Here is a 24,388-nt window from a genome sequence, read left to right as displayed (position 1 = left end):
ATTCAGGAAGGTCTTGAGGGTGGGGGCACAGGGATCCCTCTGCTTATCAATGTACCAATAAATAGATCCATCAGTTTTACACAAATTCTAATTTTTAATTCTACACATCCTAAGCAAATATGTGTACATAATTCCGAAAGGCAAATTTTTTTACGTATACCTAAACTCTTACCCATTTAAAAGAGAAGAGGCTACAGATGAGTTCTCTAAATTAGATCAATTTAATTCTATTTTTCAATAAAAGAAAACTGTTTAGAGATACATTATACACGATGCTAGAGAAAAATCAAAGGGTATGCTATAAAATCATACTTAACCAAATATTATTTCTTGGAACTCTGAGGTGTCTGGGGACCTTTAATAAACCTTGTGGATGGGGCTCCTTCTGTAGTATCACCCTCTGGGAAAGCCTGCACCTTCTGGATGTGGAGGCCTCAAGAATTTTGGAAACTGTTTGGTCCTCTGGTCTTGGTCTTTGACCTCTGTTCATGAGTCTCCAGCCTCCATCTCTCAGCCTCCTGTCTAGCAAACTCTTAATTCCTCACCTCATCCAGCCAGGAGCCATTATTCTGCAACACTGCAGCATGTGTGGGGGGTAGGTGCTCCATACACAGTTGCCGAAGGAAGACAGGGGCCTCCTCTCCTCAGGCACCAGCAGCCTGGTGGAGCCTCCTTGAGCTAACACCTCTGCACACCTCTTACCACAGAGTGATCTGTCCCCCGCACTTCTGTCCATGCCTCTGTGCAACATTTGTCTGTCTCTTCATTCTACCAGAGGTTGAGAGAACAGATTGGCTACAGCACCCCACATAGGCCTGGCCTATGTTAAATGCTCCTGCTTCTTAAGCCATGAATAAAGCAGAGCACCAGAGGGGCCCTGCTCTTTGCTCCTAGGACCTGTGTCCTGCTTGGTCTCCATAACTAAACCCTTCTTGTCTTCATTTCCTGTTTCAAAGGTCATTTTCCCAACAAGGCGATGCCCTCAGCAGGAATGTTGCCATGGCTCCAGGGGATTTTCTGCAATGTGAACAATCCTTGTTTTCAAAGCCCCACCCCAGGAGAATCTCCAGGAATTGTGTCAAACTATAACTCCATGTAAGTACCAAGATTCCCACTGCATGGGGAGGAAGTTGCACACCCTTTCATTCCCCGCATGCACAGCAGTAGATGCACGTGCCTGCACATGCAGAGCCTGTAGCACTGAAAGCAAGCCCCATGGATTGCTAACCCCTGACCTTTCAGGGTCCAGGAGGATTCTTTCCTGAAGCATTCTACTAACTGGCAGAGCACTTGGGGAAAATGGTTCAAATGAAGTCCACATGGACATGATTTCTTGGTCCTTATGTTCCCCAAATGTGACCTGGAATCTGATGGCAATCCCTTACTGTGACATGTCCACTGTATCATGCTTGTCCATCTTCTTGGGTGGAATCTCTGAGTGAGAAAAACCCTCTTCCCCTTGCTTTTCACCCTAGTCAACTCAACACCCCTCTGTTTCTTTAAAAACTTTCTTAGACATCTATGGGCTAAAGAAAAATGTCAGGGATTCTTGTGAGGATAAAAGAAATCGGGCTTACTTCTTAGGGGGAAATGACCAATTCCAAATCTTCTGTTGTTATTGCCATTGGTGCCTTTAAGAGGCAAGATCTTGGGATATGGCTTGAGGGTAGTGATTCTTAACCTGGGGGCTAAAGACCTTTCCAAAAAGCTGATGAAAATAGATAAGCCCTCTCCCACAAAAATTGGAGCCAATTGGAGCACAAATCACGACATTGTGTGTGTGAGCTCAGGGAACTTGTGGAGTCCAGGTTAATAATTTCTGGTCTGAGGTTGAATTTCAAGTCAAATCCCTTAGGACAATAGTCTACCTTTGGAATTCCCTCTTAGGGTACTGGGGGGATATAATGTGGGCATTACCTATACACAGAGGCTCAGGCATAAGGACAGAACCATCCTCCACCTGCTGTTCTGACCTTGAGCTGCACCTTGCAAAGGTTAAATCTGAAGGTCACCTACAAGGGCTTACAGGGGATTGGGCTGGACTCTATTCCTATACACACCAGCTCAGATGGAAAGTGAGGTATTTGGTGACTTCAGTTTTTTCATTAGAGGATACGTTAGTCAAGTTTTCATTACTGTAACCAAAGAGCCCCACACAAACAAGTTGGAGGAGGAAAAGTTTATTTTGGCTTGTAAAGTTTCAGTCCATGGGCCCCTGGCTCCATTGCTCTGGACCTGAGGTGAAGGGGAACATCATGGTGGAAGGACATGGTAGAGGGAAGCTCATCAGGTCGTAGCAGCAAAGAAGAAGTGGGGCAGGGGTGCTGGGAGAAGATAAACCCTTCCAGGGCGTGTCCCCGGTGAGCTACTTCCATTCAGTGAACAATGGATTAATCCATCAGATGAATTCATGAAAGAAGTCAGAGTCCTCATGATCCAATCATTGCCTAGAAGTCCCACTTCTGCCAATGAGACTATGGAGGACATTCCAAGTCCAATCCATAACAGGGAAGCTCAGCAAAATTCCGCCAGGACAAACCCACATTTACATTTTGAAAAACAACTTTTAATAGGTCAGGCTAATGCTTTGAGGTGGCCTTTCCCACTGGGAACAAGTTATGGCTGTTTTTGCTCCATAATGGCAGAGCTCAGTAGCTTCGACAGAGACTGTATGGTCTGTGAGCCCCAGTTATTTATCTGTTTGCTGATAAATATCATAGGGAAAATGTCCCTGGATTATCAGAAGATAAGGAGGGGTCAACATTCTTCTCTTCCCAGGAAATTTGAAGAGGAAATGTTTTAGCTGGGCTCTCATGTTGTGTGATGGTTTGGATATAGGAGACAATTCAGGAAGGTTTAGAGAAGAAATTACTGGGTTAGGAGACCCTTAATCTAATCAGTGAATTAATCTCCTAATAGTGAATTAACTGAGTGGAAACTGAAGGCAGGAAGGGTGTGGCTGGAGGAGGCGGTCACTAGGGGCATGCCTTTGGGGTGTATATTTTAAATCTGGCAAGTGGAGTCTCTCCCTGGTTCCTGCTCATCATGTGAGTCGCTTACCTCTGCCACACTCTTCCACCATGATGTTCTGCCTCACCTTGAGCCTTGAGGAATGGAGCTGGCTGTTCTATGGACTGAGACCTTAGAAAGCATGAGCCCCCAAATAAACCTTTCTTCCTCTAAAATTGTTCTTGTCAGGTATTTTAATCACAGCAGCAAAAAAGCTGATCAAAACATGCTGCAAACATCATCGTGACGCTTTAAAGTGTATACTTTTGGCTAGAGACTCCTTGAAGCCTCTGAACAGAAGAGCCTACCCATCCAGAGAGATCCTATGGTGCTGTGTGGTGGGATCAGGAAAACTTGGATACCAGTAGGTAGAGACAACAGGAGTTTCAGTGGGATTGGCCCTAGCCTTGTGTGTGTGTGTGTGTGTGTGTGTGTGTGTGAGTGTGTGTGTGTGTTACTGGGGAAGACTGAGGGGTAGGAGTCGGAAAGGGGGCTCCAGACCCCAGCTGTCCTTGACCTTTGAACCAGGGAAGCTGGGTTCACATTTCATATGCACATTGTAGATGAAATAACGGCTTATTCAAAGTACTCGTACTCACAAGGCACAGAACCCATTCCAATGAGCTTAAGATCCAGAAAGAAATGCATGATTTGGAGACATGATTTAGACCTTCTCACAAAGCCTAGGGTAAAGACAGGCCTCAGAAGAGGAGGGGCAAGAGCTGGAGAGCTGTCAGGAGCTGTTCCTTCAGCTCTTCCAGACTGAACTTTGAGGTCCAGCCTCTCGGCCTGTCTCTGTTCATCCACACTCTCACCACAGTCTCCCCTCCTCCTAGAAGGCCAGGCTGTGCCAATCACCCAGTTCACAGCATTTTGACTTGAGCTATCAAAAGAGCACCCTGAATCCTGTTTAAGTTCCTGGGAATACCTTTGGTTGTCTCAGTTTTATTCTCCCTGTCCAATCAGCCTTAGTAAAGGGGTGTGTATGTGTGTGCATGCGTGTGCACACACATACACAGGGAGTTCCTTGTGGATGAAGCATGGCTGTCAGAGCCTACCCCCATAAATGGGTAGAGGGGTAGGTCTCAGAGAAGTGGGAGAAGGCTGGAAGAACCTCCAGTAATATCCACCAACATCAATATCCTAAAAAGCTTTACCAAGTTTAAAGTTTCTCAGGACAAGTGATGTAGACAGCATGGGGTTAACAAGTTACCTGGCCCTGCCCAAACTGGAGGACTGGACAAATCACTCACTACCCCAATCTGTTGTCCTACATATGCAAGAGGGTGTTAAAATTTTTTTTTTCTTTTGTCCTGCAGAATTGTAAAGAGACAACATAGTAGCTAAGTTAAGCACCCTATTTTAACAAATAGCACAAGGTATTAATATTATATGAAAATGACAGCTATTTCTTTATTGATGAGGTTTTGTTCTTACAGCTTGGCAAGAGTGTATCGAGATTTTCAAGAACTCCTCATGAATGCACCAGAAAGCCAGCACTTTGGCCAGTTTGGACAGAGCTCCGCAACTTATCCCAGCTCATGGAAACCCTGCGGATTCACCCTGAGAGAATTGTAGGTGAGCTGGTCTTCAGTGTTCTCAATATTCACTGGCCTCGCACCTGCCTCACCCATCTCGGTGCATTCCATGACCCTGTTTAAGTGACTGAGAACATGGGCAAGATGAAAGGATTGATAATTAGAGAGTGATATATTCAACTTTAGGATTGTGAAGGCTTCCAGGCAGGATGGGGTGAGAACACAAGCCCAAGGGTGGCCGTGGGTGAAGTGCAGCAGAAGAAAGGTGCATGGTGAGGGAAAGGCAAAGGGCTGGGAGGCCAGGCTGTGGCCACCATGCAGACACAGAGGTCATACAGGAAGAGAGGAGGAGCTGGATGCCCTGGTAGGAAGCAACAACAGGGAGGAGGGATGGAGGGGCTCCCTGGGGGGGTCTCTTCTCTCCAGGGGAAAACAAGAAACAAACAAAAGCCCAACAACAGTATCAACACCCACATGTCTTTTTAAGAATATGAGTGGATGTCAGCCTGAAGTGTTTGGGAGGGACTGGATGTGGCAGCTGGAATCTATTCCCTGAGAGGCAGGTAAATGAGTGGCTGTGAGGAAATAGAGCCCCAAGAATCCAGAGGTTCCTGCAGGTTTCTGGGTGGAGAGTGGCCTCCAAGGAAAGGCTGCTAGTGGGTAAAGATGGTTCTGGGGAGGAGCTGGGAGGCTTTCAATGCAGCAATTCCAGCAGTTTGGAGTTGCAGGGAGCTCAGGATATGGGGCATAGGGAAAGTAACTTTTAGGATGACCTTGGTGGATGACAACAATACAGAAAGTGACCAGCAAAGGACTACCAAGAGACAGGGGCAACTGAACACAACAGCCTCTGCTCCAGGTTCCAAACAATGGAAGCAGGAGAGTGGTTTGATTCAGGCCCTCCTCCACCCAAGCTTGTGGTACAACTCCCTTGACATTCAGCAGACACTTGTGCCTACTGTGAGCCAGGCACCAAGCTAGTATCTGGGGGTGGGGATGAACCAGGCTGTGTGCCTCCCATAGAGGACTTAAGGAGCAGGGCAGAAGTGTAACAGACAATGACCCAGCCAGTGTGGGAGCCTGGTGGAGGGAACCAGTGGGGGGTGGGGGGCGGGCTTCTCCCAGAGAGAATGTGACCCTCCTCCCATCTTGCCATCTTTTCTTTTTTCCTGTGGAAGCAAGAAGATGCAGGAGTATGTGCAGATTGGTATGTTAAGATCCTTTAATTGCATATAATTGCTTTTAAAAATAGTAAAGCACATACTTTATGTAGTCATTTTCTACAAACTAGATTATAAGCACTACATTCTTGGCTGCTCTGGATAGAAGAGTTTATTTTAGTTAGTGCAAATTTGAAGGACCCCAAATAGTGGAACATATTAGCATTTTAATAGGAAAAAAAACAAAGGACCCACAACCAGAAAGTGTTTTTTCCAAGGTTAAACAGGCAGATGAGCTGCACTTGGGCTGCCCAACTCCTGGAGCAACTCTGCACCCGCTTTCATCCCGCGGAGTCTATGATGAGGCAGACTTTTCATTTAAGTGTCTGATCATCAAATTGAATCTGGCTAGAGGAAGTGTAAGGGAAGTAATTCCAAACCACAATCTCTCTGTGGCTTTACAAGTGTATATGAGAATCAAAATCAATATTGCCTAACCCAAGAGCAGGACTAATTGTGAATTGGCATGCAGGATGCTCTTTCTGCGGGCCTCCAGGCTGTGGGGAGGATTTCTTAAGGGAGAGCAGGCCTGGGGACAAAAGGTTAGCGAAGGCCAGTAGAGCTTCCCCAAAGCCTGGGAACAGAATCTGCAGAATTCCCGAACCTCGTGGCTATGAACAGGGAGAGGGGTCCATCCCTAAGTAAGGGACACCACCTCTGAGGGGATTCCAGGCCAGGAACTGAGATCCACTCTCAGGACGCAGACGTTTGGGAGTTCCCTGGGAAGCTTCACTGAAATGCTGAGTCTTTGAAAGCACAGTGGGTGGTGAGACTGGGGTGTGCTTTCGCCTGTAAGCTCTGGGTCACCTGGGAAAGTATGCCGGCCATGGCCAAGCAGCATTTTCCTTTCATGGCAAACCTGTAGTGCTGCATTCTCAGCAGGGGAGGGTTACGGTGAAAACCCAGACAGGAGGAGGGGCCGTCCCCTGCACCCAGCAAGCTCTGTGGTCTCCCATTCCCCTCTAAACCCCCTCTTCCCACAGCCTCCTGCATTCTCCTGGCTTCCTTCCCACCCAGCCCTCCGCTCCCCTCCACCCCCGCCCCCAGCCTCTAATCTTCCCAGGGAAGAGAACAAGAAGAACCACATTTTAAATGAAATGCACTTTTCTCTCCTCAGGCCCCCAGTTCACATTACTCCCTCTGGAATCTAGTGAACTTACTGCCTGGTGTGGCCCCTCTTACACTTTGGCCCCGCCCCCTCCTCAGGTGGATGTTGAACCTGCAGCTCCTGCCCTTCTCCCCAGGGTCACAGCAGGCCAGTCACCTGAGGTATATTGTTGATTTTGGGGCAAAATGACTTCCAGTTCCCTGTCTCTGCCCCTTCTCCCTACAAGAATGTCAACTGAGTATGTTAAAGAGTAACTAAGAGATAAACAGTCAAATAGGTTCTGACTCTCAGGTCAAGTCCAAGGGTATTTACTGAGTGCTTTGAGTCATTCAACAGACATTGACAGAGGCCTTGATTCCGTATCAGGACTGATGCAGGGTATCAGAGAGAGGTGACCTCAAGGATTTACCTTAGTGTGCCCACCACTTCTAGGTGAGATGAGGAGTCTAATAAAAGCAGGCCCAGGACCCTCAACTCTTAAAAGGTCATGTGCTCCTATAATCCTGGCTCCTTGAGAGGCTGTAGCAGGAGACCACCAACCCGGCATCTTAGCAAGACTGTCTCAAAATAAAAAGGCCTGGAGGTGTAGCTGGGTGCATGCCTAGCATGTGCAAGAACTTGAGTTCAATCTCTAGAACTGGAAAAAAAAAAAAAGGCTCTGTGTGTGTATGTGTGTGTTGCTGGAGTATCTAAGGCTGTATAAAGGGGTAATTGGGAGAAGAGCAATTGAACTGGTGCCCCAGAGGAAGCAGGAAAGCAGATGGAGCTGTTTGGAAGATGACAAGATTTATAAATAAGAGGAAAATACAACAGGTCTTTTCAGAGCCCTCCTACTCGCATGGGGTCCTACGTTCAGGTCGCCCAAAGCCTTGCATTTTCCTGTGCAAAAAGGACTGACAGTGGGCCAACCGTTGGCACAACCCCAGGGGACCCATTAAGGCCAGAAAGGCCTTTGTAGGGGAGCCTCAGGCCCAGTTACCCTTGCCCTACCTCAGGGCTAGGCCTGTGGGGTTGGCCTATATCCCTTTAAGAGGAAATTGTCAGCAACATTGATCTGGACAAGGTGTTGTACAGGGACAGTCACGCCAGGCTCCTGCAGAACATGGAGGTACAGATAGGCACTTTGCCTTCATGTTGAGATGACTTCATTGATGTCTGACCCATAAGCTCGTCTCTGGCCAGTGCATCTCATGAAGTATAGCAGGGGCCCACTTGAGGAATCTCATGAACTGAGCATTAGCCCCAGGAGGAGGCAGGTGCTAGTGTAAAGCCCCTGGGAGGGATAGGAATACTATCAGTGCCCCCAGAACAAGCATCTATTGAGACTGTGTTCAGGCCTGAAGCTAAGTGCTTCACATTCCTTAACCCATGTCACCCCACGAGGATCCATGAGGTGGATGTGGAGAGTGTGGCCACAGAGAGGCCCCCCCACATCATCTTGATTGTTAGGAGTTCTTTCTGTCTCCTTATAAGGGGATTCCTGCTTCCAGCAGGTTTTGAGTGAAGCTGGAGAGAATGTGACTGAGTCTGGCCAGGACAAGCCCAGGCAAGAGGCTGGCTCTCCTCTTTCCACTTGAAGCCTTTCTTGTCCTTCATACTCCGTCCCCTTTGTCCACACCAGTGTCCTGAGCTTGGAGCCTGAGCTGAAAGTACAGAAACTCCAAGAAGGGTCCTCTACCCCATGACAACTACATTGTGGACAAATGACCTATGTCCTCCAATCCTAGACCAGGATTTCTCAACCTCAGCACCATTAAAATTGGGGGCCAGATAATTCTTTGTTTGGAGAGGAATTGTGCTATGTATTGTGGAATGAACACTGCCCCAGCTGTGACAACCAAAAATACATCCAGATATTGCCAAATATTCCCCAGGGACAAAATTGCCCAGCTGTATCTCCTCCACCCCTCATCCCCTGTTGAGAGCCACTGTCCTGCACCAACCCCACAAAGCATCTGACACCCACCTGGGCTATCCTTCCCCCACCTTCTGTGCCTTCCCACTGAACTGTGTCCAGCTGCCTCCACAGTAAATACTGTGACTGTGTTGGTGATGACCACAGGCAAGAGGCTGGACCTCCGGCTGCTCCCAGGGAACCCAAGAATGGAGCCTTCCCCTGAGTGCCAAGTTAGAACATTTCCCACCAGCTCTACCTGTGTTCCTTTTTTTTAACCCATCTCCCCTTCAACACCCTGTTCTTTTTCTCACTCATACACAGGACGAGGAATACCCATTTGGAATATCCTGAAAGATGAAGAGGCACTGACCCTATTTCTTATTAAAAACATTGGCCTGTCCAGCTCCAATTTCCACCTGCTGGTCAACTCCCGAGTCCATGTGGAGGAGGTAGAGGGGTGTCCTTGGTCAGTGGTCTCTGGAGGGGAGGGGTAGGCACTGTGCCTGCTAAAATCAAGGGGGACCTTTGTTTTTTCTTTTCTTTCTTGCTTTCCCATTCAGAGTCCATGACTGATGCCCTATATTTGGAAAGATACCTGGGGGTCATTGAGATGACCAGAATTCCCATCCCAAGATCTGAAGCAACATGACCTCACAAGGCTTACAACTCAGCAGGTTTTCATAACTGAGGAAGCTGAGCCATCCTGAGGCTCCCCCTCCCGTGTAGTGGCTAAGGAAACCGAGGTCTGTCTAATCATCCACTAACCAAATATTTAGAGACAGTTGTAGGTACTTAGAATCCAGCGTGAAGGCAGTCAGCAAAGCCCCTGGCTCAGGAGCTCACATTCCAGTGGGGTGACAGGAGGTAGTCACGCACGCAGAGACTCTGGCATGCGTCTCACACTTGTCAGGAGCTGTTGGGAGGGGACAGGAGGGCTGTGGGAGGGGGCAGTTTGAGGGGGACGGTCTGGGAAGCACGTCCTGAAAGGTGTATTTGAGCGGCCCTCCTGATGAGAAGGCAGCCACTGAAACACCTTCAGCTCCTGCTGAGAATGGGCAGTGCCGTCTCTGTGGACTGAGGTCACCCTCCCTAGGGTACAGAATCTGATGATGTCCACAGAAGGGCCAATCTCTGCTTTCCTGGGCCACTCTCTTCCCAGTGCCAGGCAACCTCTTCTACAGTCCTAGCACATTTCTGATCTATAGACCTCTCCAAATTTGTTTCATTCATTTTAATTACTTCCTATATTTAAACAGACCACAGTCATATGACATTCACATCTGTTGGCTCTTTTGTCCCTCGTGATAATCCTGAGATGGGTCCAATAGCAGACGGGAGACTGAGGTGTCTGATGATGGAGTGATTTTGCACACAATTGTCAGAGCCAGAGTCAGAGCGAAATCCAGGCCTTCTGTTTGCTAATCCTGAGTTTCTTAAGATGGTCCAAGGGTTCTCAAAGTTCAAAGACCAGCAGCACCAGCCACACTTGGGTGCTTGTCAGGAGTGTGAATTTTTCAAGCCCCAACCCCAGGTGGGTTGAGTCCAAAGCTCTGGGGATGGGGCCCTGCTGTCTGTTTTAGCAAACCCTCCAGGTGACTCAGGTATGAGAGCCACTACTCACTTGGGGCCTTCCGTGGGCGGGGGGGGGGGGGGGCAGCCCAGGCTCCAGGGTGGGTGGGTATTCAGTGTGAGGAGCCCTGGGAGAGAGAGGGGATGGAGGGAGAGAGAGGACCTCAGCCTGCCTGTGGGGTATTGGCTTAGTGAAGACAATTTTCTCGCTGGTTCCTGCACCACAGTTAGGGAGTCCTGACTGCTCAGACCCTAAGGTTTTCACTGAAACTTGAGAAGGGAAATAGGGCTGACTCCTAAAGAGGCCCTGGGAGGCAGGGCTGGCTGCCTGGTACTGTGCCAGGCTTCCCACTCGCCCCCACCCAAGGAGAGGGGTCAGCGGCACCGATTGCTCATTTTCCCCTTTACTTTCTCTCCAGCTCATAAAACTCCCGTCCCGGCAATGCCTGTGACAATTTCCAGTTGGTAATTAAAGGGAGATGGCGATAAGGGGACGGAATTTAGGGGAAATTTCTTTAGAGTTCCTACTGAGGTGACTTGGAGCTCTAGCTGCTGGCTTCAGGGCTGAGGGCTTTCATGGGGAGGACAAGAGGCTGAGGTCACCAGGTTGTGCCTCTATCATGTGTCACTGGCTGAGTAGCGGATGCCCTCCTGAGCCCAGCACCTCCTGCCTTGGCCGAGGCCATTCCTGTGGACCGGGCTCCCTCTGGGTGGCCAGGTCCACCTTGCTGCTCAGCCTTTCTTCTAGTTCCCAATCTCGAACCTGGGTCTCCATCCAGCTCTGTGATTCCTCATCAGCGCATCCTGTTCTCTGCTGCCCAAGATTGTCCTCATCCAGCAGGGAGTTTTTGTTGTCTATCATCAGCAGCAGATATCCTTCCTGGTGTCCTTTCTGTCTGGTATCTGAGCATAGCTCCAAAGGGAGTCTCATCGCCCCCTCTCTTCATTTAGGGAATTGTTAGACAACAAGAGTAGTGCAGTTCTCTGGCTCATACCAGTTCTTCCCCCAGCCTTGGAAACTCTTGAACATGCTTGAAGGCCCAGCTCAAATGCTGCCTCCCCAGTGAAAACATCCATAAGCCTTCTTTCTTTGTTCTGCCCTCTTCTTCTTCTCTATTCACCAGAGAGCTAAGAGGTAGGGGTTAAGCTCTGAGTTCAGATCTCAGCAGGGTCACACACTTAACTGTGTGACCTCAGGCAAATTGATGATCTACTCTGTGCCTGTTTCCTCATTTGTAAATGAAAATAATAAAGTGCTCTATTGGTGGTTGTGTGGAACTCATAGAACTAATAAATGTGAAGTATTCAGAATGGTGCCTGACACAGTGAAGATTCAGTGAGCACTGACAGCTTTTCCTAGCTCTACTTAACTCTCCCTCCTCTGTATTCTGGATTCATTGTGTTTAATCTGGAATTTCTGATATTTAGATGCCTGCATTTCCAGCTAGTTGAAGAGCCTCTAAGAGGCCAAAAAATGGCCTTATTCATTCCACTCACTCTCTGGTGGCTGCATAGTGAGAAGCCAGTGAGTGGGCATTGAGACAGAGTGACCAGTGAGTGGGATCTTCGTGGTGTCCCAGTTTTCTCTCTGTCTGGCTGTGTGAGTTTCTCAAGTCACTTGATCCTTCCTCCATCACTTCCTCCTTGAGATTGTGAGAGGCTTGGACAAAATGAGTTGATTGATAACCTCCACCTTGGAATGTTTCAGCCTCTGGAATTAGAGATGAGGATGGGTTGTGCCTTGAAAAAGTGGCTGTGGGCAAAGCAGGAAGGCTCTGTGGGCACACGCAGCCTGTCACTAGGTGAGGGAGTACAGAGCTGATCCACCATCAGCAGTGACTTGCACCTTCGTGTAAGAACCAGGCATTTCCAGGTGGAGTCTGACGGTCCCTATGCAGCAGGTGGCAAAGCTGAACCTGCTCTGCCAGAGAACCATGTAACTGGAAGCCATGAGGAGACCGCAGTGCCCACACAATCTCATTCGTTCATGATCCTCAAGGTCTTGTTCACTGCAGTGGATCCAGGACTCCAGGAGGCCAGGCACTGTGCTGGGTGGCCAAGGCCTCTGACCATGGTTGATGCCCTTCCCTTGCTTGGCCCCTTAGCCTCTGGAGGCCAACATGGGCATGATGTTTCAGGAGTCACTGTCTATGGGCTCCCTAAAAGCTTGGTGAGGGTAGTGGGATACACAGGCCTTGGGGGTCACAGATCCAAAAAAGGATAACTAGTTAAATCTGAATATCAGATAAGTGACCAAAAAACTCAAGCATAATTACATTCCATTTAGACCCCATTTGGGACACACTTATACTAAAATTATTCATTATTCATCCAAAATTCAGCTTTCACTGGGCATCTGGTGTTTTTATGTGCTAGATTTAATGAGAACCACCACAAGTGTCTTGTCACGACTCCTCCACCTCAGCCTCCAGGAGAGGTCTCCATGGCACCTTGGCATCACATGTAGAGAAGGGGATCTCTCACATTCTAAAAGTTTCTCTGATTAAGTGAGGCTTGGGGAGTGTCTGGGTTTTCTATTGCCGCTGAAACAAAGTACTGCAAACTTAATGGTTTAAAACAACACCAATATATTTTCTTATGATTCTGGAGGAGAGAAATATGAGAGTCAAGGTACCAGGAGGTCTACATCCTTTACTGGGCATCTAAAGGAAAATCTATTTTCTTACCTTTTCCAGCATCTAGACACTATCCATGTTCCGTGGCTTGTGGTCCCCCTCAATCTGCAAGGCCAGCAGTGGCCCACCAAGCCTATCTCACATCATATTCTTCTGACGCTGTTTCTTCTATCTCCTTCCACATTTCAAGGATTATATTGGACCCAACCAGATAAATCCAAATAACCTGCTGATCTAGTTAGGCAGCTAATTAGCAAACTTAATCCATTGGCAATCTTAATTCCGTTTGTATTAGAATATAATATATTCACTGGTCCCTTGGATTAGAATGTGGGCATCTTTGAGTGAGGGGGGCAGTGATTTCCTACCACCAGGAGAGTTCAGTGTTGCCTCTCTCCCCTGCAGTTTGCTCACGGAGTCCCAGACCTGGTGCTGAAGGATATCGCCTGCAATGAAGCCCTCCTGGAGCGCTTCATCATCTTTGGCCAGTGTCATGGGGCGTGGGCTATGCATGACGCCCTGTGTTCCCTCTCCCAGGGCACCCTACAGTGGATAGAAGACACTCTGTATGCCAATGTGGACTTCTTCAAGCTCTTCCATGTGGTAAGGGAAGGGTGACTCCTGGGGCAGGCAGCATCTGGGACTCATGAATTGACACTGGTGGAGGTGTGAACCTAGTATTCAGAACAAGCCTGGAGGAAGCTCCAGGCTCCAGGGGCCCAAGAAATCTTGACCAATATGATTTTTAGAACATCGGCCTAGTGACCCAAGAGTCATAGGAGCTTCAGCATTAGGTATTGTGACAGGTGTGTGTCTATTCCAAATGTGGGCTGAATGCTCCCCAACACCTGTAGCAATGTGGTTAAGAAAGAAGCTAGGTTTGGTGTTGCACACCTGTAATCTCAGCGGCTCAGGAGGCTGAGACAGGAGGATCACCAGTTCAAAGCCAGCCTTAGCAATGTAGTGAGGCAACTTAACAAGATCCTGTCATGGCTGGGGATATGGCTTAGTGGTTAAGCATCCCTAGGTTCAATCTCTGGTACAAAAAAAAAAAAAAAAAAAGGAAAGAAGAAGGCCTGGTTTAACTTCTGTGATTGTGGCAAGATATTGAAACTTTCCTAGCCTCATTATTTATCTATATAAGTACAATACTTAATAAATTCATTTAAAAAGATACAGACAAAAAACTATATGTAAGGCATTTAATAAATTTTAATAAATGAGGACTTGATGCTCTTTCTTCTGGACCTGGTCTTGACCCACATTCCCCCACCAATGGCTGTTTCTAAGAAAATAACAGAAATTTTCATAGTCTCACAGCTCTGATCTAGCTCAATCTTCGGTACTAAAATGGCATCCCAGAGAACCTACTCAACCTAAAAGTATTTCCTTCTTTGCTAGAAGGATTAAATAAGAGGGAATATTATAAAGGAGGGGCTGTGCAGGAACTGTCAGGCTTGAAAATCATCAGAGAGGTTGGTGAAAGATGCAGAGCTGCCCTAGGCCTCAGGAGACTCTGATGGTTCCTGTGGACCACCCTTTCACCAACAACACTCAGAAGGCTTTGGAGACAAAATGTAGGGTTTCTAGCACTAAACTGTGTTTTTCTTTTGCCTATATTTTAATTTCTGGAACTGTGTTGTGAGGAATGTTAGTTCTAAGAATTGATTAAGGGATTTTATTTTGTCTACTTTTTGCTTGCTCTCTCAAGTCTCCAGAAAACCCACTCTCAGCTTGTCTTTAAGGCTTGAAAAAAATGAAACAAAATAAAACAAGACCCCACAGTTTCTGGAAGAGTTCACTCTGAATCCCTTTGAAACTGGGCTTTCCCTTGGAAGCTACTCTACACATTTCCCTAGCTCATCAGGTAGGTCTCTTCCCTAACTCATCAGGTAGGGAAGAGGGGTCAGAAACTGGGGATGCCCTCACTGCTCAGGGTCTGGGCCTCAGAAAAGGTCTTTAGGCTTTCTTTGGTGCAGAAAGAATAAAAAGCAATGTGGTCCAAACATCTCCGTCCAGTTTCAAAAGGAAACTGATTTTAGATTCACTCTTTGGTTTGTTTAATAATTAGATAGAAGAGTAAGATGACAAAGGTGCCTTATTCTGGGCAGTTTTACCCAGACAGCCAGGAGACAGTGCCTGTGTTGCAGAGCCAAGACCTGTGTGCTCCCATGGAACAGAATGAAGGGTACCAGTATGCTGGGGTAAGCAGGGGCCTGGTTGCCTAGGTGCCCAGTACTTTGCAATATTCTTGTCAGTAAGAGGGGGGGACCAGGTCATGCTTCTCTTCTTGAAGCACCTTGGCTACTGATAAATTTACTTCCTGGGACATGACCATCAATTCTGGGAGACAATCCTGAGTGTAGCAGAATAAAGGGGCATCTGGGCAAAATTTTCCATTAATGACTGGAATTTGTGTTGGTCAGATTGCCATTACTATTACAAATACCTGAAAAAAATCAACTTATAAAGAGAAAAGGTTTATTTTGTCTCACATTTTTTGGAGGTTCCAGTCCATGTTTAGTTGGCCCCATTGCTTTTGGACTTGTGGTAAGGTTGCACATCATGGCAGAAACATGTGTAGAGCAAAACTGCTCACCCCATGGCCAATAAGCAAATGAGAGAGGGAGGTGGAAAGAATGGAGTGGGGTCCCGCTATCTCCTCCCAAGGACCCAAAGACCTCCCACTAGGCCCCACCTCTTAAAGGTCCCACCACCTCCCAGTAGCACTGGGGACCAAGCATTTAACACATACACCTTTGGGAAACACTCAAGATGTAAACTGCAGTAAACCCCCAAGAGACCATTGACTTTAAAAAGCTACTTCTTAGACCAGAACATCTTTCCTTCTGTCCTTATGGGCTGCCCTGATAAGTGCTTGAGTTCAGAAAGCAGAGGCTAACTTTGGCCAATTGCCCCACTAACCTCTTGTAGGTCTTGGGTGCTTGCATACCACCTTCACGTGTGTTCACATGCTCACACCTACAGCAGACAGCTGCCAGGCACCAGCCCCTGCACCAAGGCCAAGGTTCGAGCCATGAGCCTCCCATCCTCACTGAACTCACAGATTGGAGATGAGCAACTAAGCTGGTTCACCGCAGCATAGCTTAGAAAGACCAGCACCAACATCTGTCCCTCAGGACAGCGCTTCCTAGACTTGGCTGCACATGGAATCATTTAAGGAACTTTAAAAACTACACCTGCCCAGCCCCAACCCCAAAGATTCTGAGTCTGTTGATACAACTTTGTATTTCAGTATTTTTTAGAGCTTTCCCAGTAATTCCAAAGTCCAGCTGGGGACTGACCTAGAATCACTGACCTAGAACATAAGAGTTTGACTTACATCTCTGGTTTTGTGGACCAAGCACAGTAAGAATTGTACCCTCAAATGCCTCTGAGGCTTCAAAGCATTTCATTTGATCACCTATGAGATTGAAGCACTGTAGAGATGCTTCCTTCTCCTATTCTCTTTACAAAGTCAGAGAGTTGCAGATGGAGAGTGGACCCAGAGACTCTAAAGAACACCCAGCAGAGGTGAACCTCTGGTGGCCTCTGAAGACTGTCCCTACCTGCCAACCTTTCACTCCTGCTTCCACCTCTGTAGGGAAAGACCTGACCAGAACATGCAGATGGGCCCCAAAGAACAAGCACCCCATCTAGTCCTCTGGTGCCCTTTGAAATGTGCTTTTCAGTTGGATAAATGGATAGAGCAGCTAATTTTTTTTTTAATTACAAATAAATAACTTAAAAGAAATAGCAGGCATTAGGGTGGGATTTTTACTTTATTGGTCCTGTACTCATTCTATTCATGTTTTTAGGAAAATGACCCTGAGGCAGGCACAGAGAGGCACAGGGCCAATTGCCGACCCTGTGAGAGAAGCACAGGCCGGCCTCTCTGGGCCCAGGCTGTTATTGCAGCTGGTTGGCGCACATCCACACTTATTTTCAGCAAGGGAGTGCTGAGCCGTCTGTTCTCCTGGGCTGTTTCTCATGTGCATGTAGCCAATGTATAAATAAGTTTTTATTAAATGCCAAGTCAGTTATCATTAACAAAGAAAGAGGGGAAATATCAGTAAACCACTGTGACAGCACCTGCCCCTGCTGTGTAAGGAGCAGGGATGGGAGTGTGTGTGTGTGGGGGTGCAACCTCCCAGACCGGGGAACCTGTGGAGCTGAGAGAATGGGAGGGGGTTGGTTAGCACCAACTGGGACCAGCTGTGTTTTTCCTCAGTCCCTCAGAGGTCAAAAGTGAGTGTCGTCATCCTCAAATAATCCCAAGGCAGTGCCCACAACCTTCCTCCACCCCACCCATCCACATAGGTGCACTCGCACACATTCACACATCCACTCGTGCATGATGACACAGGCTCTCTTGCACACTTGTGCACATACACATGAATTGGTGACCTAGGTGAGCTGGGAAAGGAACCAGAAACCAGATGCAAGGAAATTCAGCTCCTCTTGGTTTTACCTCCCATGTGACAGCTTAAAGGAGCTTGTCTTCACCTGGGGCCTTTTCGGGTTTAACGCCCCCAGCTTGAAACCCAGCAGCCCTGAACCGGGCCCAAGGTATCATTACTGCCAACACTACCTGAAATGTTCGCACCTCATAAAAAATGGTGCGTCAGTTTCGTCAGTCAGTTTCGGGTGAGGGGTTGGGAGGTTTCCCATCTGATCTGGCCCCAGGCAGGCCTGCCCCTCCTCCTCCTCCTCCCCCTGTGATCCTTCCTGTTTTCTCTCCAGCTCTGGTGCACAGCTTTGAAATCTTGCTGAGAAGCAAATCTGTCCCTTCTGCTTGAATGTTTATTTGTGGAAGTTCAGCAGGGGAATTGAGGCGGGTGCCAAGACCTGCCATACTGCTGGGAAATCTGAGTTTCCCTCCCCTCCCCCTTCTCCGGGGATGTTGATGGAGGAAATCTGGCCTTTTGGCTCACAGTTCCCCCGCTTTGCAAACACTCCCAGAGTGGCATGATTCACCTCTCTTTCCTTTTGCCCCTACTCTGCTGTGGTTTTGACTTTTCTGACTCCATTGTACCCACGTCCCTGGGACCAGGGGCTGGCTGAACACTGCATTCCAGAGAAGAAAGGACTCAGTCTTGGGGTCCTGACTACATGCTCCTATCAATGTCCTGCTTCATTCTTGGATGTGCTCCCTAAATTCCTGAAGCTTCGTGAATAAACAGGGTTGGACTGCACACTGCCCTGCGAGAGCTGGCCGTGCTCACTGCTCTCCAGGGTCATTTTGCTGCAATTTGTTAAATTTTAACTACGCATTTCAATTTTGGGGTGGATACTGCTATTATCACGAGTCTCTGGGAAAGCCCCCAGCGTCTCCAGGATCTTCCATTGAGGCCCTATTAATGACTTCACTTCATGATTTCCTTTTTCTTCCGATTTCTGAATCTTTGGAATGTCAACTTTCTCCTACTTCTTTCTGCGTGAGGGCTTTGGGAGGGGAGAAGAAAGAGAGAGGCCCTGTTCCTGCAGTACCAGGGGTCAGCAGGGCTGTGGGACAGAAACAAAACTGAGCCAGAAAATAGGGTTGTTTTGTGTTTTTCAATTATGAAGCCCCAGCAAGTACATTTGATTTATAGCATGAGTATTTTTTTCTTTTCTTTTTTTTTTTTTTTTTTTTTTTTTTGCCCACATCTACAAATATCTGCCTAGGACAATCAAGGTTTCCCTGGGTGAGTGCATTTCGACAGGAAATCGAGGCGAGGACCTTTAATCTAAAGGCAGATGAGGCCTACAGCTTGTCATTTGCCTGCCTTGGTTTCTCTAAGGCTCCAGGTGTGCAGCAGTCCAGGGCCATGTTTTCATGACAGATCAGATGTTAGTTTTAAGGATTTAAAAAGAAAAAATTATGAAGAGGTCAAAACCAAAGCAATGTAGGATAAGACTGTAGAAAAGCTGTTACTTAGGGTAATGGGACCTGAGTTCTCTGCCTTTATTCAGTAAATATAGGGTGAGCACTACAGTCTGTATTCCCACTGGACAGGCATGAGGTTTTCTCCAGCATAAATCAGTTTTAGAAAGGATTTTGGCTTCAGACATCTCCCATCTCTACAGAACAGTAGGTCTTCACCATTTTGTTAAAATATTTTTTTAGTTGTTGATGGACCTTTGTTTTATTCCTTTATTTATATGTGGTGCTAAGAATTGAACCTAGTGCCTCACGTATATGAGGTAAGTGTTCGACCACTGAGCCACAACCCCAGCCCAGTTCTTTCCCTTTTTATGGATTAGAATCACCTTTGAGCCTCTAACACCAGTGCTGCATATTTTCCCTAGGGAATGTAAGTTCCCACAGGACACACAGGGACCACTGAAGCCAACTCTAGGTTAGGAGCTTCTGCATTAAAATTTCTTTGCTCCCTTCTACTAATATGTGTCTTTTCCTAAAAGGTCTCAATATAGCTAGAGTCCTCCTTAATTCTCTTTATGAAGTTGTCATCACCACCCCCCCTCGCCGAGCATGGGACCCTTAGTGAGATCAGAGTGCTGGGCAGCCCACTGGGGCACACCAGCATTTGCCAGTGGCCTGGAGACTGTTTCCTGGCTCTGGGCTGACAGCTAACTTGCTGTCATTCAAAGGGGATTCCATCCCCCATCTGTAAAATTGAGACAATAAGACCTGCTCTACACATGTACGAGATTCACATTAGGGAAGAGATGGAAAAGTACTTTGAAACCAAAACCATTTTGTTCTTATCAAAGCAAGAACATGCCCATTTTCCTAGCGGCCCCTTGGCTCCTTCCTGTGATCCTCTCAGACTAGGGGGTGGTCTCTCTCATGGAGTGGCCTTAAACTGACTCTAGATTCCAAGTTCAGTTTTGCTTTCATCAGCCACAGATACCAGGACAGAAGTCCCTGTGAGAGAAAAAGGCCTAGTTTCTTGTTGAGCCAAAAGAGTCCCATCACTTGTCTGTTCACATACCCCAGAGCCCACCCTCTGGTTCAGAGTGGGGAGACAGTATGTCTCAGTGACCTCCCCCAGTAGAGACAGTTTGGGCATGTCCCCCCACCCCTCCCAGTGACTGAGTCAGAATTCTCCACTCATGACGCATTTCCTAGCACTCAGGGCACCCCTTCTGGTTGCCCCCTTACTACTAAGGCAGCTTCCTCTCTTCTCATCTGATGCTTAACAACTGTCAGGTTGCAACAAACATGCTTCAGAGCCACATTCTCCCAGTTGCCCAGCAACAACTTCCCTCCCGGATAAATCTGGGTTTCCTGCAGCAGCAGTCCAGAGCTTAACCCAGCAGCCCAGCACTCTGTCTTCAGCTCTCTGCTCTTTACCTCTTGTCTGAGTGTTTTCAAGACAACCACCCATCCCCAGCTCTAGAACCTTCCAGAAACTATGTCATCAAATACAGACACTTTTAACCTGAGGCTACCTAGTTACCTTTGTATTAGGTATATCCTAAATTTAGAAATTAATACAGCTTCCAGGTTGTCTTTGAATCAGAAAAAGTAAATCAAACAATAACAAACAAACAAAAAAAACTTCTAAGATGTTCTTTCCATGTGCTGATGATGTTACATCTGTTGGATTAACTCATGGGATCCAAAGCATCAGCAAATGCCAAGACTTTTTAGGAGCCAATATGATTTATTCTGCATATGTAAAAAATATTACACAACCCCAAAGAAGAGGCATCTTTTTAGTTTCTGAAGAACCAAAGCAGAGGCTTCATGGAGACAAAAATCCTCTTGTTACCTGTGAGGGCCTCGTATCAATTTCTTAATACAAGAGCAAGTTTCAGGAATTGCTCAAACCAACCGCAGTTGATGGAGACTATGCCTTCCACAGCCCTATTTGTATATCCCATCTTCCATAAGAGATCTAATCAGACCTTGACCTTGGGTTGGCAGTACTGAGCTCAATAGGGACACGGAAGGATTGTTATTTGGAAAATTCACAGAACTTGTTGGTATAGGAAGTTGTGGGGTGTGGGTGATGATATTTGCCATTTTGGTCTGTGACCTTTTTTCCAGAAATGTTTCCACATTGTTATTTAAATGAACTTGCAGTCTCTTCCAGTTCTTTGGACTCTTTTGCAGGAACAATTCCTATGAATTTAAATAGATAATGCTGGAAGGAATTAAAAGGAGAAAAGAGCTCTGGGAAAGTTATTTTATAATGTGTAGCAATCCCAGCCAGACCACTGGTAAACAGATACAGGTAGAAGGCTCTTGGGGTTTGATACCCTTCTGAGATGTAAGTGGTATCTCAAATGAAGAGTGAGTATGAGACCCTCATTGTTTACCATCTCCACTGAAGTGAACTGGGAAGACAATTGCAGCCAGTGTTCCAGGCACATAGCTAGAGCTTAGTCAATATTTGATTAATAAATATTATTAAATAATTGACAAGGTCTAAAAGAAAGCATTAGCTGTGTGTGATGGAACATGCCTGTAATCCCAGCGGCTCAGGAGGCTGAGGCAGAAAGATCACAGGTTCAAAGTCAGCCTCAGCAACCTAGCAAGGCTGCAAGCAGTCTAGTGAGACTATTTCATGTTTTTAAAAATAAAAATTAAAAAATGTGGGGATGTGGCCCAGAGTTTAAGTACCCATGGGTTCATTTCCTGGTACCAAAAAGAAACAAAACCAACCAACCAAACAACAACAACAACAAAAAGGAAGTGTTAACCAGACGCAAAATGCATCTTGAGCTGTCCCCCTCCCCCATCCACTCTCCCCCTAATTCCTGGACTTGTTCTTATCTGGCTCTCTCTAGTCTCAATCTCTTGTTGGCTCTCTTCACATTTTTCTCTCCACCTGGAATTCCTGGCTCTCCCCTTCAGTCCATAGACACTGCCCTCACCTCACAATTATCAGCTTGTTTCAGTTCAAATGTCACCTTCATATCCTTAGGTGCAATCGCCCGCTGCCTCCCTGGAAGACACCCTCACACCTAGTAGAGACACTTCTCATGGAAGCTCTCATCTCAGTAGATTCTCTTTTCTACTTGATCATAGTTTATTTATTCACAAATACAACACATATTCATTGAGTGCCTACTGTGTACATACTCTGAAGATAAGAAAACAAAATAAAGTCCATTCCTACACTTACTGAGCTTACAGTTTAGCTGGAAGACAGACACGTGAAAAAATAATAGCAAACTGATATAAAAGTGATAAATAAATGTGGTAAGAATTAATTATAGGAGCAGCTAGGAGGAGCACCTTATCCATGGGAAAGGAGGCGGGAAGCAGAGGGTGATGAGGGAAGGCTTTCTGGATGAGGAGAAGTGGTTTCAGATCAGTTGATTCTTGCCAGTTGAGGTGGAGTGAGGATGGGTGGGGGTGGCTGTTTTATCCCTTGGTCCCTGAGGTATTAGGCATAGCACCTTATGGCCATAAGCTTTGCAGAAGCCTACAAAAATGTTTGAAACTTGAATTTTTTTTTTTTAAAAAAGGTTCCAAAATAGAAAGAAAAAGCTTTAGAATTAAATTTAATAAATTTAATAAATATTAAATTGCATGTTTACCCAGTCCAACTGTGCTAGGTTGTGGGAAAGCCAAAGAAAGTACCCGGAAACAGTATAGGAGACATGTGGTTTATTGGGGAAAGCTATCAAGAGATCAGTGACTGCACCAAGAAGAATTTAGTGGCAACAGGTGGACAGCTTCTATGTCCCTCACAGTGTTTTGCCAAGCATGCCTACTTATGGTGTTCTTTCCAGCGGTGGGTGGCTGGATGTGTGACATGTATTCTTTCCACAGGGCCCTCAGTTCCATGCCTGTCCCCACTCTGAAAGGAGTTGTTAAGAAGCAGTGACATCACCAGCATTAGCTTGCTTAGTTTGCTTATAGGACCAGAATCACAGGGAACAACTCTTCTGGTGTACATGCAAGAAAGTAACTTCTAGGGGCCAGGGTTGTGGCTCAGTGGTAAAGCAATTGCCTAGCACAGGTGAGGCCCTGGGTTCGATCATCAGCACCACATAAAAATAAATAAATTAATTAATTAAAGGTTAAACTCATTTAAAAAGAAAGAAAGTAACTTCTCCAGATAATACTAATGTGCTCTAGTTCCTAGTGTGTCTAGAGAAAGCCCATGTCCTCCAAGATAATATGTGTCTGGACTTCCCAGCCCAGATTTAATCTCATTCTTCCCTTATCTTAGCTAAATTTGGGGGAAGACAAAGAGAGTGTTCAGGAACATGATGTTTTACTGTCCTCCTTTTCTTTAGGGAACCAAACAATAGAAAGCTTTACACCACATTTTTAATAGAGATTACCCTTTGGTGAAGGGTGGGGCAGAGAGCAGGGAGAGCTTTACCTGTAGTTCAGGTAAGTAAGTTGTTCTTACTTTTGTTATCTTAAAGGCAAAAACAAAGGCCTAAGTATTCTATGTCGGACTTAGAACTAACTGGTCAACAATTTAATAATTCACTGGAATTATTAAAATTGAATAATTATGAAGTTCCAGGAAGTCATTACTAATTCTTCACTGTATATTTCTTTCTAATGGAACATCAAAATAAGGGAATTTGACTTAAAATACGAAATACTAAAATTTATTTACTCTTAAAACATTTTTTTTTAGTTGTAGATGGATACAATCCTTGTATGTTATTTATTTATTTTTATGTGGTGCTAAGGATCGATCCCAGTGCCTCCTAGGTGTGCGGCAAGCACTCTGCCACTGAGCCACAATGCCAGCCCTACTCTTTTTTTTTTTTTTTTTTAAGGCAACTTAAAAGCAGACGTGTTAACTAACATTTCTTTAATCTGACATTGATGAGTATACCATAGTCTCCAAGGCAAACTCATTCCACCTCCTAATACATGGGATTTATGATTCACAAATTTCTCCTGAGCTACTACAGAAAAATTCAATGGATAAGAAGCTTAAGCAACACAAAAATTAAAATGTAAAATCCTAGTGTCTGGTTGTAGCTCAGTGGGCCTGCCTAGCATGTATGAGGCACTGGTACTTCAGTACCACATGAAGGTAAATAAAATAAAGATCTGTCTACAACTAAAAAATTAAAATAAAAATAATTTTTTTAAGAAAGAAATTCCTTGTCCTTAACGAGCATACCATTTCACAGAGTATCAGGTATGCAAACAATTACAATAAATCTGCTTGTTGCTATAATAAGAGCATTAATTTATTTGCCATATTATTTGGGTGACTACTGTGAGCCAGGCATACAGACAGTTCCTTTCTACATGGGGCTCAGAGTCTCCAAGAGAGACAGATGAGAGGAAAACAAAAGAATAATCACCACTGCTGAATAAGGTAAGGAGGGAAATAAACAAGTCACCTTCAGGGAACCTACAGGGCAAGGTGCATAGAGGCATAGAAAAAGGGACATCTAAAGCTACCTGGGGGACAACTGTCTTTCCCATAGTTAGTTGTGTTAGGATTGAGACTTGAGATAATAGGAGCCTG

The 24,388-nt window shown here is 46.2% G+C and overlaps 1 protein-coding gene across 1 annotated transcript in view; it reads left to right on the top strand.

Annotated features, from left to right (window-relative positions):
• LOC144249265 (retinal-specific phospholipid-transporting ATPase ABCA4-like) overlaps positions 1–24,388 on the top strand; it is a 112,014-nt gene that overhangs the window by 8,658 nt on the left and 78,968 nt on the right. Inside the window, 5 exon segments of the mRNA XM_077791556.1 lie at positions 957–1,095; positions 4,449–4,513; positions 4,516–4,587; positions 9,094–9,221; positions 13,383–13,580. Of these exon segments, the coding sequence (XP_077647682.1) occupies positions 957–1,095; positions 4,449–4,513; positions 4,516–4,587; positions 9,094–9,221; positions 13,383–13,580 (602 nt within the window).

The sequence above is a fragment of the Urocitellus parryii genome, chromosome 11, assembly GCF_045843805.1.
Source record: "Urocitellus parryii isolate mUroPar1 chromosome 11, mUroPar1.hap1, whole genome shotgun sequence".
In the NCBI taxonomy this organism is placed as follows: domain Eukaryota; kingdom Metazoa; phylum Chordata; class Mammalia; order Rodentia; family Sciuridae; genus Urocitellus; species Urocitellus parryii.
This window is presented reverse-complemented; position numbering and strand designations above follow the sequence as displayed.